Source organism: Leptopilina boulardi, unplaced genomic scaffold (assembly GCF_019393585.1).
Source record: "Leptopilina boulardi isolate dan_hultmark-lab unplaced genomic scaffold, ZJU_Lbou_2.1 LbouV2_285, whole genome shotgun sequence".
NCBI classification, from domain to species: Eukaryota; Metazoa; Arthropoda; class Insecta; order Hymenoptera; family Figitidae; genus Leptopilina; species Leptopilina boulardi.
In genome coordinates this window covers 366,479-385,166 of record NW_026137846.1, presented here as the reverse complement: position 1 = coordinate 385,166, position 18,688 = coordinate 366,479, and the positions used below count along the sequence as shown (strand labels likewise).

Below are 18,688 nucleotides of genomic sequence, written 5' to 3'. Positions count from 1 at the left end.
GAATTTATGTGAGATTCTATATAAGATCCTACATGAGAATTTTAAGTAGGGTTACTCCTGTATTTGGCTATTTTTTCCATTCATTCTATTTCAGTTATATTTATTAAAATGATTTGTTTTTCGAATTTATGTAAAATATATATTGTATTTCTTTAATCAATATTAAGATTAAATTGAATTGAATGTGGATCTTATAACCGAGCAACTTAAAAGTTCACATAACGAGTAGTAATTAATTTTTAAAAGTAAAGACATTTCTCAAAATTTACTAATAAAGTTTTAAATATTTACTCAATTCACTAACTAATTAAATTAGGAATACTGGTTTTTTAGATTATCAAGAATTTTATAAGAAATCATAAGAAATTCATAATCATTGTTACTTTAAAAAATGACCTCTTAAACGTTAGTTTAAGTTAGTTATTGTTTTCTTATGAGTATTAAAAAATAATAGCGCATAAAATTTAAACTAATAAATAAAAAGTTTCTCGCAAGTGCATTAAAATCAATCTTCTTAGTATATAAAAAATTTTTCTACCTTCGTGAAACATGTATATAATATAAGTTTGTGCGTTGCGATATTCTGCGTCAAAGCGAGCAAATATAGAGGAGGTCGAGGAAATGGTGGAAGCCCCACCGAAGGAGTCCCTTTGGAAAAAATCTGTCCCGGAGTATGTAGCCATACATGCTGCATGTTTAAGAAAAAGCGTAAGAGGAGATGACGATGTTGAAGATAGCCTTGATGCTCTCGTCACACTGATCTTTCAGTTGACAGGAAAACTGTCTAATTTGGAGGGTCAGTTAAAGGAAAGGAAAAAGATGAACACGGCATCTTATGCGGCAGTGGTTGCGACTACTAATCCGCAAAAATTAATTGCACCAAAAGTGCATAAACAGGCAGCTGTCAAGCCGCCACAAAAAGTTGTTTTTGTTAAGTCAAAAACAGAAACAGAAAGTATTGACGAGACCAAGGCTCATCTAATACTACTAATTCAGATGAAGATTTAGTCAAGTTGGAAAATAACAAAAAGTTGAGTGAAAAGTTCACATTGGAAAGGCCAAAGAAAAGAAACCCTAGGATTATAATTTATGATATTCCAAAGGATTATACAGAGGTACAGCTGACTGAAGTGGTTTATGAGCAAAACAAAAATCTTCGCGAAAGCAAAGAAGAATATACGAAAAATTTTATTCCAAGATTTAAAACTGGTAAAAGGAACAACGATACGGTTAACTGGGTAATAGAGGTGTCCCCGGAAAACCGTAACAGACTCTTGAAAGTTTCAAGGCTTTACATTGGTTGGCTCTCGTGTAAAGTGGAGGACTTCCTCTTGGTAACTAGGTGCTTTAAGTGCCAAGGTTTTGGTCACATTGCCAAGCACTGTGACAAGGAGACTTGTTGTTCTTCCTGCGGAGAAACTGGACACAAGTTTTCAGAATGCCCTAATAATGAAAAGCCAGAGAAGTGTATTAATTGTGTTAAACAAAAGCAAGAACACAGCCATGATGCACTAGACAAAAAATGTCCGGCATATAAAATGGCTTTAGAGCGCACAGTTAATTCAACAAATTATGGACTGTAGAACAGTTCAAAATCTTTGCTTAAAAACAAAAATTAAAGTGGTGCAGCTAAATAGTCGCAGAGCGACCAAAGTTCTTCCTGAAATTCGACAAAAAGCCGTGGATAATGATGTCGATATTTTATTATTACAAGAACCTTACTCAAGGGAGAACAAACTGATCGGATTGGAAATGGGAACAAGAATTATCAAGGATAACTGTGATGTCCCATGGGCCGCAATTGCAATTCTCAACCCAGAACTTGAAGTCCTAAAAATAAGTCATCTGTGCACTCCGCACTTTGCGGTTGCACAGATTGGCAATGAAGCAGAAAAATTATATGTAGCTAGTGGATACTTCCAACTAAGCCAGGACATTGAAGGGCATCTTGAGAATCTTAAAAAAGTTCTCAGGTGTCTTGGGAAGGGAAGTTTGATTGTCGACATAGACTCCAACGCAAAATCCCACTTGTGGGGCGCTAATAGAAGAGATCTTAAAAGTAAAAAACTAGAAGATTTTATTGCTCAATGGAGATTAATTATAATCAATGACCCACATGACCTTCCAACAACCGACAGTGAAGTTGGAGAGAGATATGTTGATGTCACACTAATGATTAATAATAGTAAATATGATTGTGTCAACTGGAGAGTCAGAGAGGGCTGGACCTCCAGTGACCACAGAGCTATTACTTTTGAAATAAATAATAAGACCAGACAAAGTAATTTTAATTCTCAAGGGGAGAGAATCAGGTCATATGTGACATCAAGAGCAAATTGGGATCTCTTTGATAGCAAACTGTTGGAGTCATGGAATAGAATTAACCATGAAATTAGAAATAGATCAGATGTAATCCTGCGACTTAGGGAACTAAACCATTGTTTAAGACTTGCATGCAATTTGGCTATACCACTTAAACATAAAACAGCAAAGTCTGTCCCCTGGTGGGATGGAGGCTTAACGAATCTAAAGAAGAGCGCTTATAAGACTAGACGGGCTTTTCAAAGAGAAAGGGATTCTAATAAAAGGCTTGAATTGAAAAAGGTTTACCAAGAGGCAAAGAATGCATATACCGTGGCCATTAAAGGGCCAGATAGCTTTACGCTAGAAATAATTCAATGAGCTTACCTTATAGTACATAAGGATTTGCTCAACATTTATAATAACTGCCTAAAATATTCGGTTTTCCCCAATGAGTGGAAGATTGGCAAATTAATCACGATCTTAAAAGGAGAAGAAAAGGATCCAGCAGATCCAAAATCATTTAGACCTATTTGTCTCCTCCCTATACTGGGAAAAGCTCTAGAAGCTTTAATACTCAGAAAATTAAACATGAATCTTGAACCATCTCTGTCTCCAAAGCAATATGGCTTTAGACGTGGCAAGTCCACTGTTGATGCAATTACAGAATTCAGGAAACATATAACAAACTCAAAATCTAAATATGTTGTTGCAATCTTTCTGGATATTCAAAAGGCATTCGATAATGTGTAGTGGCACGCCGTTTTGTAGGGTTTTAGAAAGATAAACTGACCACGAAAGCTGTACCTTCTGATAAACAATTATCTTAATGGTCGAATTGTTCTGATCAGGGATGGCTGTAAAGACTATGTCAAAAATGTAAACAAGGGGTACCCTCAGGGTTCTGTCCTAGGCCCTGCTCTTTGGAATATCATCTTCGATACGAATTTAAGAGCGCTAGAAGACTTGAAATGCGAAGCCATCGCGTATGCAGATGATGAAGTGATTCTTGTTGAAGGCGACTCAAAAAGATCTCTAGAAATTAAAGGCCAAACAGCAATTAACACGATCGTAGAGTGGTGCAATAAAAACCAACTGGCCCTTGCTCCTAGCAAGTGCGTCCAGTTAATGGTGAAGGGTTTCCTTAATAACAGAGCTCCACCAATAATAAAACTTTATAATAAAAGAATACGACGTGTTGAGAGCACGTCAGCACCACACAGCACTGAAAGTTTAGTAAACATTTATTAAAGCTTTAACTGCAATGTTCGGAATGTTTAATTGCAAACTTGAGTAAAGGTTGCATAAATATTAAAATGTCCGCCATGAATAAATGTTTATCAGAAAAGTTGAGTAAACATTTAAATTAAATATTCGTTAAATGTTTATCAGGAAAGCTGAGTAAACATTTAAATTAAATATTCCTTAAATGTTCATCAGGAAAGTTGAATAAACATTGAAATTAAATGTTCGTTAAATGTTTAGTTCGAAAGTTGAATAAACATTGAAATTAAATGTTCGTTAAATGTTTAGTTCGAAAGTTGAATTAACATTGAAATTAAATGTTCGTTAAATGTTTAGCAGGTAAGTTGACTAAATAATTAAGTTAAACATTCGTTTAAGTTTTATCGCAAAAGTGGACTGAAAATTTAATTTAAATATTCAGTCAATTTTTGCGACGAACATTTCCTGATAATTTAAATTACATTTTCAGAAAATAAAAATAAATAATATTTAAGAAGTATTAATAATAATAATAATAATAATTATTATAATAATAATAATTATTATAATAATAATAATTATTATTATTATTATAATAATAATAGATCATTATTATTATTGTTGTATTAATTTATATTAATAGTTATTAATTATTATTATTATTAATTATTAGTTATTAATTATCGGAGGACAATAAAAAAAATTTATTTTTTGGGAATAAAAATAAAATAAATAAGTTTCAACATCGTTGCTCTGCTTTGATGCTTTGTTTTACATTGAATAAAGTATTGCATGCTTGATAAACAACAATTTTTGAAAACAAATTGGGGTGTGCTGGGGATTGAACCTACGTTCGCCGCGCGCTAGCTAAAGACCCTAACCACTACACTACAGATATCTGGCTGAAAAAAAAAATCTTCCACACACTCTACAACTTACTGATGGACAAGTGATCCTACTTATCGACTCAAAAGGGCAGGCTAATTTAAAAAGGTTTTCACGGAGATATTTCAATATTCCAAATATTTACATTGTAGATGAATATAAAATTTGAAAGTGTATCGAAATAATACTGTAAAATATTTTTATATAACTGAAGGTCATATGAAAGGGTTATTATAAAATTAATTAATTTTTTAAATATTATTTACTAATTAAAAATTTACAAATTTGTCGCTGAATCCGAATCCAAAGTCAGAATTGTTAGATTTGCTCAAATTTTTGAGATAATTGCAAAAAAACGCAAGTAACATAAAACTCAAAATACTCAAAATCAGTTTTTTGGAATTATCTTCAAAATTTGAGTCAATCTGTCAATTCTGACTTTGGATTCGGATTCAGCGACAAAAAATACATGGAATTACACTATCGCAGTGACATTCAAAAATTTTTTAACTTTCTGATTTTATTTTTCTTTCTGAGCAGTTTTTTGAGTTTATCTCAAAAATAAAAGCCAATCTGATAATTCTGACTTCGGATTCGGATTCAGCGTGAAAAAATACAGGGAAATAGACTAGTGTAGTGTCTCGGCCAAACAGCTTTTTATTTTTTGTGTGCCTGTGTAATTAATAATAATAATAATTAATAACTATTAATTAATTAATTAATTAATTAATATTAATTAATATTTAAATTAAATTTTCAGTCCACTTTTGCGATAAAACTTAAACGAATATTTAATTTAAATGTTTATTCAACTTTCGAACTAAACATTTAATGAATATTTAATTTCAATGTTTATTCAACTTTCGAACTAAACATTTAACGAACATTTGATTTGAATGTTTACTCAGGTTTCCTGATAAACATTTAACGAATATTTAATTTAAATGTTTACTCAACTTTCCTGATAAACATTTATTCATGGCGGACATTTTAATATTTATGCAACCTTTACTCAAGTTTGCAATTAAACATTCCGAACATTGCAGTTAAAGCTTTAATAAATGTTTACTAAACTTTCAGTGCTGTGTGGGTGGGCATAACATTTGGCTCAGCCGGAATTAATGGCATAACAGTAACGGGTCATGTTGAAGAGATAGACCGGAGAACCAGGGCGCTCTTTAATAGTCTATCAAGACAAGCAAGAGATGAATGGGGCTTAAAATATAGTGCTATGAATGCAATCTATAAGGTACTTTACGTTCCTATAGCTGCGTATGCATCAGCAACTTGGTATGATAGAATATGTAAAACAGCAAAAAGAACATTAGAAATGTCTCAAAGGCATGACTTGATCAGAGTCACAAGAACCTACTGCAACTCTTCAGCACAGTCAATGACAGTTTGGACGGGAAATCTTCCCGTTAATCTGGAATGTGACAGGCAATCGTGCAATTACAACATCCGCAAATGTAGAACTTTCACTTTCCGGGATAACAGCTTTCGATTTGAAGACTTGACTGAAAACGAAACAAAAGCATTATAAAAATCATCTGGCAAACAAGTGTACTCCTCTCTTCTGGGTGAATGGCAGGAGTGCTGGAACACTTCTGAAAAAGGCAGAGAAACATATAAGTACTTTCCTAATATTAAGGCCAGAATGAAGAGTAGTTGGATACGACCTAGTCGGTGGACAACGCAATTCATCACTGGGCATGGTAACTTTAAGACTTTCAAGAGCAGATTCAAAATAATAAGAGAAGACGAACATAATTGTAGTTGTGGTGAGCCAGACTCACCAGAGCATGTATTCAAACAATGCAATAGATACGAAAATATAGGACTGGAACTCAAAAACATAATTGGAAACCAAAATTTTACTGAGCATGACTTAGTAAGAAAAAGTATTTATTTTAAAGAACAGTGGAGAAATGTATACTGCGCTGAGTGTGGTATACATAAAGCATGTTTTTTTTCTGCGTCAAAGCGAACCTGCGTGCGTGTGTAGTTGTGTATATAAACCATACCTGCATCCTCTGCTACAATAGAGAACAATTAACAGCGATGACCCAATCCTTCGACAGGTAGTAAATAATGACAAATTTTTTTCTTTTATTTTAACGTCGTTTTCAATTTTTCGTATAGTTTTAGCAAACGAAATGCGCGCTTTTTAATTCAGCTTCCCTTTTTCATATAGTTTTAGTAAAAATAAGAAAACTTTCTTATGAATTTTAAAATAGTAAGTTTAATTTCTGTTAAAATTGTTTCTACAAAGCTTTTGCTAAAAATATATTAATTTTTAATAAATAGCCTTAATTTCCATGACTTGCTAAAGAATATAATAAATTTTTGTATCATTTTTAACATTTATTGCAAAGGATTTTCTTTTCGTGTATACTTTACTTTTTGCTTTATACTTCTGAAAGAGGTACACCTCCGATTTGAATAAAACTTGGTACACTAACGTATTTTGGTGCGCTGATTACGAAAATGAAAATTGGCACAAATTTGATTATCATGGTGAAAACTATAAAAAACACCATAAAATCATGGTTTTTTGTGATTATCTTGGAAAACACGCAAAATTTTTAAAAATATTTTAAACAAAAGTTGAAGGTCTTATCAAAATGCATATTTTATTTTCTATAAATTTTTTCAAAAATATGCATTGTTTTAGAGATAAATGAGAAAAACGACAAAACACCATAAAAATGACAAAACAATGGAAAATGCATCCGATTTAAATGAAATTTGATATATTAACGTATTTTTGTGCGCTGATTTCGAAAATCATAGTGAAATTTGGCGCAAATATCGTTATAATGATGAAAACCATAAAAAAACGCTATAAAATCATGGCTTTTTGCGATTAACTCGTAAAAACACAAAATTTTGAAAAATGTTTCAGACAAAAGTTGTAGGTCTCAAAAGAACACAACATTTTATGTTGTTTATATTTTTTACCAAAAGTAATTATTTTTCGAGAAAAAACCATAAAACACCATGTAAACTAATAAATAATATACCAATCACAGTCATTCTATTTGTGAACTTCTAATTATCGAACCCGACTTTGTCCACAGAATAATTTCGACCATAAATCATCAGATTCTTCTTCGGTTGCCTGTACTTTACCGACTCGCTCGTAAAATGTGACATTTCGCGAAAAATGCACTTGCTTTTTGCTTGGATCATACACTCGATAATTAGTTGATTCGTTTTCGTAACCAACCAGAATCGTTTTTTGTCCACGAAGATCCATTTTGCTCGTAAACTGTTTTGGAATGTAAACATATGTTACAGAACCAAAGATCCTGATATGATCCATTGTCGGTTTCTTTCCCACCCACATCTCGTATGGTGTTGCACTACCGCCCGAAGAAAGTGTTAGATTCAGCACATAGACCGCAGTGTAGATTGATTCTGCCCACAGAGTTTTGGGTAACGATTTTGCATGAAGCATGGTACGCGCACTTTCGACAATGGTTCGGTTGTCCCTCTCGGCCTTACCATTTTGTTGAGGTGTGTATGGAGCGGTTTTCTTCTTCTTTATTCCGCGTGATTCGAGATACTCATCCATTTGTTTGTTCCGGAACTCACCACTATTATCCGATCTCAGGATTTTCATTCGACAACCAAATTCGTTGAAGACACTTTTTTCAAAAATTTTAAATTTTTCAAACACATCCGACTTATGACGTAAAAAGTAGACATGTCGATACCCGGTGGCGTCATCCTTAAACATTAAGAAAAATTTGCACCCCCTGGAGTTTCTGCCGACATTGGACCGCACACGTCGGTATGAAAGACCTCTCTCGGTTTTGTCGATACTTTTTCGTGTTTCTTGAATGGCAAACGATGCGATTTTCCGAGTTCACACATTTCACAATCGAAATCACTTGTATCATCCAGTGATACGCCATGAATGAGTCCTTTTGATACGAGTTGACGAATGGCACGTTTATCGATATGACCGTTTTTGATCGGATGGTAATCGGTGAACCATTCGCGACGATAGGTCATATGTCTCGACACGCCACTGTCGGTAAGCCAGATTTCACTTGATTTGACCAGAAACAATTCTCTGAATTGTTTATCATTTGACGATTCGAACTGATTACTTTCTCGGCGATAAATGCACAATCACGTGATGAATCATTTCCATCATGTTTTTTATTTTGCTTAGTCGGACACGAATACGAGAAATGTCTCATTTCATTGCACTTATAACACTTGATATTCTTCTTATTCTGTTTTGAATTCTTTTTCTTATACTTAGAGGTTTTCACATCACTCTTATGGGCGACAAATGCACTTGCACCTTCGTTTTCATCATTTAATCTCACTTCCTCGCGAATTAACCTTTCCTCAAGGTTAAACAAAGTCTGACGTGCTGGATCGACGCTATCCCATGCGGTTTGAAAAGTACTGAACTTTGATGATAGACTTCCAAGGATTTTCGGGATCACGGTTATTTCGGAAACGTTCTCACCCACGTTTTCAATTTGTGCGGCCATATTCCGAACCTTTGCGATATGTTGGACAATCGAATCACTCGAAGTCATGCGGTACTCATGGAACCTCTGCAGTAATATGAGTTTGTTTGCAGCAGACTTTTGTTCGTGAATACGGCATAGATTGTCCCACATTTTTTTCGCGGTCGTACACACCAATAAAAGTTCAAGTTGAGCATATTCAAGAGCCGACGATATCAGAAACATTGCCTTTGCATTATCGCGCATCCAGGATTTCGCTTCGAGCGACTCAGCGTCTTCTGGTTTTACTCACGCACCGTTTACAATTTCACGTATTTCATTCGCAATAAATAATAATTGTAGTTGGAATTTCCAACCTTGAAAATTTGTCCCGTCAAACTTTTTTATGCTTCGATTAGATATCTCGTGAGACATGATGAATGCGAATCACACGTGTGCTGCCTGTACTGTAAGTATAAAAAATATGGCTACCGCGCACGCCACACTTTCCGAACACATGCATCCTCTTTTTATTAAAGTAATTCTAGCACAGGATGGGTAGACTGGGCCCATAACCTGTTAGAGCAAATAATAAAAGTTACTTTTAGATTTAATAAGAGGAAGGTTTAAGTAAACAATAATAATCTCAATTATGTGTTTTTATTTAAGGAAAGATATTTTATGATTATGCGTGGTCAAAGGCCATCGAGAAACTAAAAATATGTATATCATTCACTCACACAAGGTGTCCCTGTTGAAAATTCCTATGTGAGAACACATATGGGATCCCATCCAGGATCTCTTGTGAGTTCTTATGTGGGTTCCCATACAGGTTCACACATAAGATCCTGTATGAAAAGGTTCCTGGGATGAACTTGCGTGAGAGCTCGCGCATGATCTTATGTCTCTGTAAAAGCAATAACACAGGATCCCATGAGGTTTCCTGTGTAGGTTCCTATATGAACAACACGATAAATAGGAACACACATGGGATCTTATCCGAGATCTTGTATGAGTTCTTACATAGGTTCTCACCTATAAGAAGATTAATAGCTATTAATCTATTATAGCTATTAATCTTCTTATAGGTGAGAACCTATGTAAGAACTCATACAAGATCTCGGATAAGATCCCATGTGTGTTCCTATTTATCGTGTTGTTCATATAGGATCTCGGATAAGATCCCATGTGTGTTCCTATTTATCGTGTTGTTCATATAGGATCTTGGATAAGATCCCATGTGTGTTCCTATTTATCGTGTTGTTCATATAGGAACCTACACAGGAAACCTCACGGGATCCTGTGTTATTGCTTTTACAGAGACATAAGATCATGCGCGAGCTCTCACGCAAGTTCATCTCAGGAACCTTTTCATACAGGATCTTATGTGTGAACCTGTATGGGAACCCACATAAGAACTCACAAGAGATCCTGGATGGGATCCCATATGTGTTCTCACATAGGAATTTTCAACAGGGGTCGCTGTTCCGAACGCAGTCGGAGACACCCGAATCCATACGACAACACGATATAACAATTTTGCCTTATGGCTTTAACAGTACGCGGCCTTCGGCCGCGAATAGTACTCCTTTGTTTATATTTGAAAGAAACCTTGGCGGGAGGGTTGGTTATGGCCGAAAGTATTCAGCTGACAAAGTCGGATGTTTCTGTGATGTCTTGATGGTGTTCTGTCATTTTTTGCATTTAACTCAAAAATAGTGCATTTTTTTAAGAAAAAGTATAGGATATAAAATGTGTGTTTTTTTGAGACCTACAACTTTTGTGTGAAACATTTTTCAAAATTTTGTGTTTTTCACGAGTTAATCGCAATAAACCATGATTTTATGGTGTTATTTATGGTTTTTACAATGATAAGCACATTTGCCCCAAATTTTTTTTGTCATTTCTATGGTGTTTTGTCGTTTTTCGCATTTATCTCTAAATAAATGCATTTTTTTGAAAAAATGTATATGCCATAAAATATGTTTTTGATGTACAAAAATTTCAGAAAGTTTGTAATTTCAGATGCGAAAATATTTATAAAGCTATGCTCAAAAAATACTTAGCACAATTAAAGCGAAAATTTCAAAGCATATTTAATTATTATTTATTAGGCTTTTAATAATGTTCATCAGAGCCACCTGTTGTAAATAGCTGATATCTGTAACTATTACTCTTCAAGAGATATTGAAGAGCAATGATTTATGCAGTGTATCATTTAGCATCAAGTAAATCCTAGATATTTTTTTCTATTTAGACAATTAAGAAATAATGTTCTATATAAAGAATTAGGCCAATAATTTATTGTTTCACCATTTTGAAAGATTTATTTTCAAAACCGAAAAGAAAAATTTATCATAAAAAATGTATTTTTACAAACTCACCAACAGCTTTTTTTACTTGAGATGGAAGTGGTGTTGGCATTTGCTGTTTGATTATGCAAGAATTTGGTGATGAACCACTTTGTAAACTGTCACAAGTACTACTTCGACTTCGCAAAGTAATTGGAGAGTCCCCAGTTCCTGTACTTCCTCCACCTGCATATGATGGTGGTCGACTTCTAGATTTTTTTTCTGGCGTTAGAGTACCATTCGGAGGTCGATATAACTAAAATTCATATATGTCTTTTTACAAAAGTAATTTGTAAAAATATTCATAATGATATTACATACAGAATATTATTATTTTTATTACATACTCTATCTTCAATTATTGTTTCATCATCAGAAAAATCAGTGGATCCTTCATCATGTAAAAGATTCCAATCAATATTCACATTATCAAACAAAGACTTTTGTCGTTGTACAGCATGACTTAACTAAAAATGTCAAAACTATAAATACACTGTAAAATTATTTTTCTTTAAAACTTATTGTTAAAACACAAAAGAATACTAACTAGTTCTTTACATGTGTGATGACCCATATCTTGGGCTATTTCTATAGAACTTTTGTCCAAATTATTTCGAAGCGTAGAATCTGCACCTGCTCTAAGAAGTAATCTCATAGCTTCAGCTTTATCATGACGTGCGGATAAATGTAATGCAGTATCTCCATCGACAGTTGTTTTATCAATTCCACCGGCTGGCATATTTTGGATGAGAAAGTCTACTATGTATAGACTATTTCCTAATTCACGAAGGACGGCTAAGTGCAGTGCAGTTTCATTCGTATTCTAAAAAAATTAAATTAGATGTACGTCGATTGAGAATCTGAATCTAAGAACCGACTCTTTTCTAATGCTCAAGAAAGAGACAGAGGGAAAAGTAGAGTAATTTCTTTTTCGAAAACAAAAACTAGTTTGAAATTTTCAGCATTATTAAATGACACAATAATTTGTACAGCTTTTCTACAGAAACGATTTTTTTTAATACATTAAAGTTTGGAATGGACAAAAACTTGATGATCTAACGCATCTTCTAAATTCTTTTAAATTGACACGAAAAATTTCTACTCACTGTTAATATCCGACTACCAATAAAGTGTTCAATAAAAAAAAAGTTTAACCCTTGGGCGGGAAAGTGGGTTCATTGGACTCTGCGAGTAGGGGAAGTGCGCCGGTTGTGGACACCCCTATGAAATTTTTCACAGCAATTAGATGTTTCTGATCTGAGTACGGTTAAACGTGTATGTCAACTGTTTTTGTGTTAATACCGAAGCTATACATGCATTTTCTTATAACTAGTGAGCATAATGAAAATATCTTGAAAAAAATTAAGACAAAAGTGATTTTCTACTTTTTTCCAAGTGTGTTGAATAGGTGTGAATTATTTCAAAATGATAATTTCGAATTTGACCAAAATATCAGCACTACATAAATTGTTGAATTCTCCAAGGTTGTCAACAACCGGATACAACTTTTTTTTAAACTAAAAATGGTCACTTCACTAAATTTTTAATAAAATCTTTCTAGTTGAAGGAATCAATTTTGTTCTTTCTTTGACAGTTACCTAAGGCCTCTAGGTTTCCACTGATACGCGCACATAAATCATAATATGCATTTGGTCAAAAGTTATGAGCCATAAACAAAAGGGTGCCTACAACCGGTGAACTTCCCTTATATAATTTTTTAATTTCTTCGAATCCTTTTGAAAAAAGGAGTTAATCCTAGAAATTATTTTAAATGGACCAAAAATACATCCGAATATGTTTACAGTTTGCATATTCCAATTGTAAATTATGCGACATGGGTGTTAAAACTTTTTAAAAGTTAAAATTTCATTCCAATTGAATTTTATTTAAATTTATTTACATTCAAGATTTTAACAATCATTATTATATTGCACTACATTGAAATTCATAATATAATAAAAAGAAAACCAAAAATACAAAGATCTACGTTTTTTTTTAATTCAGAGAAGAATCTAAATTCTACCGTGTTCAATGGACCCGGCTTGCCTGCTTACGTAACTTTTACTAGCTTGTCTGCCCAAGGGTTAAAAGTCATGAAAATTACTTTTAAAAAATGTATGCAACTAAAAGTAATATACATTTGATAGAATACCGAATTATAACAATGACTTACAGAGGTTGGAAGAGATGCTGATAGATCGACATTTTCAGCAAAAACTTGTAATAATTGCTGTAGATCACAATTATTAACGGCATGTTCTAAATCTGATAGAAGATCTTTATCATCAGCACAAGTGTTAGTTACATATTTCTTGTCTACGTATTTTGATCTAATAAACTCGTATCGTTCCTCCCTGAAAAAAATTTCCACAATTATAAAAATAATTAAAATATAATAATCCACCGAAAATAATGTTCCTTATACTAGAAAGATTCTACTATACTGTTAAAAATGTTCATTTTAAAACACTTTCAAAGTATCAAGAGAGATTTAAAAAGCAACCTACACTGGAACTCCCGAAGGTGGCACTCTCAGCTTCATGTATGCCACCTTCAAAATTAGACCTTCAAATCGCAATAGAGGTCAAATACTGTAAACAGTAAGTGCCGTATAGGGTACGAATATGATGTGGCGTTAGAACAAAATTTATTTATTTTATTATTTAATGCTAATACCCACATTTAACTTATAAAAACTTTTACGGAGTTGAATATTAAATTATCGAATTTCTATTTAGCAAATTATCTATAAAAATTGACAAAAAAAACTAACAATAAGTAGAATTTTTCTTAAATGAGAATTCTATTAAATCTCAGTGTAATATTACTTAATATTAATAATATTTGTTCTGATAAAAAAATGTACAATTTTAGCATCAGAATTTGGAACAAGTTCTTGTATTAGAACTTCTTTCCAGATAACAAACGTGTCCGGCACGCCCGGCACGTTGTATGCGCCAGACCGTGTGTCTGCTGGAACGCAGCGATTTTACCAGCTAACTTTTCGGAGCTCAATCGGGCTTGCAATGTTCCAGAGTTTACACTTCCACATTATCTAGACCGAATGCCCGCTCTGGTCTGACAATCGTCTAGATTTTATTGATTTTAATTTTCCAAATCAAATAAAAAATTGATAATAGGTTTGAAATAATGTATAAATTTTAAATTATTTAAACTTATGTGAGCAGTTTTTAGCGATGTTTAATAAAAAATAATAGTAGGGGATAAATAAATTTATACAATTATGATATTCATGAATATTTTTATCACTTTTGTTCCTATTATTTTTGTTTTTTTTAATAAGATACATTTATCTGAAATTATTTTCACTTATATTATCTTTAAATCAATAAATTTGTTTGAATTTTTATTAAAATGTTTGAAGGATATTTAATCTTTTTCAATTTGTCAACGCGAGTTGGAACCAATTCTCATTAATTCTTTTCAATTCGTGAAGTTTAGAATCAACCTTTAATTCGTCGAAATTCTTGCACGTGAGTAGACTGCAGCACTAATTAATTCTGTTAAATTCGTACATTGAAAAATCTTAATCAAATTTCTTTTAATGTTTTACAACGAATTAAAAATTATCCACAATACTTACATTCAAATTTTGTTAGAACCAACTAAATTATTTAATTTTTGTACTGAAAGAATAATAACAAATACGCATAAAACAAATTAAATTTAGGTATACATTTAAAATAATCCTTAGTTATAAATATTTTTTTAATTTAAAAAAAATTTTCTTTTAAACATTGAAATGTTTAAATTACACAGCCCCACAAAAAAAAAGTGTCGTGCGCGGCAGACCAGACTAGTCATTTCCTATGTATTTTAACGCGCTGAACACGAATCCGAAGTCCGTTTTGCTCCATTACGTCAGGATTTTTTTCTAACATCCAAAAACCTGTCGGATTTTGAGAGGTAGGCTATTTTTTTTAAAATTGATGGATTTACTTCAAACTTGGTATATAGGGGTTTTTTGGGTCGCTGATGACGAATTTGAAGTTAGATTTTCAAAATTCAAAATGGCGGCTCAAACTTGGTATCTAGGGGTTTTTTGGGTCGCTGATTACGAATCTGAAGTTAGATTTTCAAAACTAGAAATGAAAATGCTTATATACATAAGTAAGGTATTCACGTCTTTTTATGGTAGCGCACTCTTTTGTCCTTAAAGGATCTGTGTAATGGTTTTCTTTTCAAATTGGTGCCTCCAGGTACAATATCCCTTTTCAGCATCCAACAGTAGTCGGCCATCATATTTACATCCCATCTTCCTTGATAACGACGCTCAAATTCTTTAAGATCTTGATGGAATCGTTCTCCTTGTTCTTCACTGTAATTTCCCAAATTTTCAGGGAATTGATCCCGATGCGAGTCTAAGTAATGCAACATTATGCTCATTAAGCATCCTAACTTACCAAAGTTTTTAATCATATCACTAACTATTTGCTCCCAATTTTCACTCTTGTGATTACCCAGAAAATTTCCGACAACTGCTTTGAAACTAAGCCATGCGGCTTTCTCCTTTTTATTCATCTTGGTGATAAATTGCTCATCTTTTAACAATTTGCGAATACGTGGTCCGTCGAAAACCCCTTCTTTTAGTTTCGCATCAGAGATTTCTGGAAACTTTTGTTCCAGGTATTTGAAACAGTTTCCTTTTTTATCTAAGGCTTTGACAAACTGTTTAATTGCTCCTAGTTTCGTGTGTAAGGGCGAAATTATCACCTTTGAAGGGTCGATTAGGGGATTTTCTATTATATTTTTTGAACCTGGTTCGAAAGAATTCCTTTTTGGCCATTGTTTTTTAATGTAGTGATTTGCTCGATCTCTACTGTCCCACGAACACAGGAAACATGGTGTTTTTGTAAAACCTGATTGTTGTCCAAGTAGTATGCTTAAAATCTTGAAATCTCCACAAATTTGCCAGTTGTGTTCTCGGTATCTAATTTTATCCAAAACTAGTTTCATATATTCATAGTTTTCTTTCATTTCTGTTGAATGCGCTATTGGAATTGGGGCCATATTAGAGCCGCCATTTTGAATTTTGAAAATCTAACTTCAGATTCGTAATCAGCGACCCAAAAAACCCCTAGATACCAAGTTTGAGCCGCCATTTTGAATTTTGAAAATCTAACTTCAAATTCGTCATCAGCGACCCAAAAAACCCCTATATACCAAGTTTGAAGTAAATCCATCAATTTTAAAAAAAATAGCCTACCTCTCAAAATCCGACAGGTTAGAAAAAAATCCTGACGTGATGGAGCAAAACGGACTTCGGATTCGTGTTCAGCGCGTCAAAATACATAGGAAATGACTAGTCTGGTCTGCCGCGCACGACACTTTTTTTTGTGGGGCTGTGTTATTTATGTTCAAGTTATTACGTATTTATCTTATATATTAAGGTGTTTCCTGAACAAAAATCATTTCTTAACTATAGTATAATTTTTTTAAAAATGTAAAATTTTTTATTGTAATACCTATAATTAAAATTCTTTCACAATATAAAGTAAAACAATATTCGTAAAACTGTACTTTTTGAATTTCTCTTTTATTAATAATGCCTGACACTATAAATCTGTCAATTTTTAGTTGCTACTATAGCGAATAATTTTTGTACTTGAATATTATGTAACATAGAATTTTAATAATATTGTTCAATATATGATACTTGGTCTATGAAAAGGGGGCTTAGATGTCAAACAATCATTTTTCACCCATTCGGATAGAGTTTGAGACGCTCTTTCTCATGGTGAAAACATATTGGACCAAGAGGCTGTGGATAAAGTAAGGAATATATAACCAAGTTACAATAAGTCCTTTCATTGAAAAGATAAGAATGACTCGAGGTTAACTCTGGATAGAGTTAACTGAACTGTAATGGAGGTTAACAAAAGATTAAAGTGTGAGCGCATGCGCTTGATTAACAAAACAGGAGCGTAGTGAGCAATAATATATATGTATATGCCTTACACTTCCCCTCAAACAAGTCTGTGTTTTGTCTTTGTAATTTTATTTTCGAAATTACCCCCCATTTTAATACACTGAACTAAACACTTTTCTTGGTATCACCTAATCTCATACCGAACTGAGATATGCACTTGAGATGTTTAGGGCCATTTAACCCTTTGGTAAAAACATCAGCCATAAAATCACTTGTCGGCACGTAGTCAATCGAAACTTTGCCTTTTTCCAGGGCTTCTCTGATGAAGTGATAACGAATTTCGATGTGCTTGCTCCTCGAGTGAAATACTGGATTTCTTGCAAGTTTATGCGCACTTTGATTGTCGTTGTATATTTGGACCGATTTTTGATTTCTCAGTCCGATTTCTTTCAGGAGACTCAGCAGATGGATAGATTCCTTTGAAGCCTCGGTGAGTCTCATGTATTCCGCTTGTGTGGTTGATAAGGCCACCGTACGTTGTTTTTTGGCCTCCCAGGTTACTGGTCCCCCTGCCAAAACAAAAACGTATCCTATTTTCGATCTTCTAGGCATCCTCCCCAGTCTGAGTCCACGAATCCATCCAGATGTTTTGATTCCTTTTGGAATCTTAGAACGAGCTTTAATGTTCCTCGAAGATATCGTGAGATTCTCTTAGCTGCAATCCAGTGATCTTTTCCATTTGCGTTGTTAAACTGACTCAGGTGATTGACGACGTAGGCTATGTCAGGTCTTAATCCTACGGCCAGGTACATCAAAGTGCCAATGAGTTCTCTGAAAGGATAGATATTTTCTTCTTTTTCAGTCTCGGATTGATCGACTTTCTTTAATTTAATTCCAGGATTTATTGGGGTAGGAGCTGGTTTCAATTCTTTCATTCCGAATTTATTTAATATGGTTTCGATATATCCGCTTTGACAAATTTCCAGGAAATTGTCTCCTCGATTGAATTCCATTCCTAGGCAATTTTTGACGTTTCCTAGATCCTTTAAAACGAATGTTTGTTTAAAGGACACTTTGAAATCGGATAGCCAATTTGCACTACTCGATAAGAGCAATATATCATCTACGTAGATTGCCGAGATCAAAATTTCATTTTCACGTTTTTCGATGTAGATGCACGGATCGGCATTCAATGGTTTCATTCCGAGATTTCGTAGTTCTATGTCGAGTTTTTTATACCATTGTCTGCCTGCTTGCTTTAATCAATAAAGCGATTTTCTGAGTAGGAAACTGTGAGAATCCTCGAGCGACGACTCCTTTTTTTTTAATATTCCCTCGGCGTTGAATTTGTTCCTCAGAACGATTCTGCATCTAATCACATTGGTATTCTTAGGGCGTTCGACGATGATCCATGTACGGTTCTTGATCAATGCTTCAGCGTGAGATGATCTGTAATTTTTCTTTGGCCTACCGGGTATTCCGGTTCTTAGAATCTACGGCCTTCCGGGTAGTCGTTTTTCGTTGTTTTAGATGACGTTTTCATCTTCGGCAGTATCTTCAGTTTC

At 33.6% G+C, this 18,688-nt stretch overlaps 1 protein-coding gene across 5 annotated transcripts in view; it reads right to left on the bottom strand.

The window, feature by feature from the left end:
- The window catches only part of LOC127282164 (arfGAP with SH3 domain, ANK repeat and PH domain-containing protein), a 527,240-nt gene that overhangs the window by 142,213 nt on the left and 366,339 nt on the right, over positions 1 to 18,688 (bottom strand). For all 5 annotated transcript variants that reach the window (XR_007843154.1, XR_007843155.1, XM_051306275.1 and 2 more), the window contains exons 11-14: positions 13,407 to 13,587; positions 11,781 to 12,056; positions 11,581 to 11,700; positions 11,267 to 11,489 (exon numbers count right to left, since the gene is read on the bottom strand). Coding sequence is in view for 3 of the 5 variants with exons in the window: in XM_051306275.1 (XP_051162232.1) it covers positions 11,267 to 11,489; positions 11,581 to 11,700; positions 11,781 to 12,056; positions 13,407 to 13,587 (800 nt within the window). In the remaining 2 variants the exon portion in view is untranslated. The remainder of the gene's footprint in view (positions 1 to 11,266; positions 11,490 to 11,580; positions 11,701 to 11,780; positions 12,057 to 13,406; positions 13,588 to 18,688) is intronic.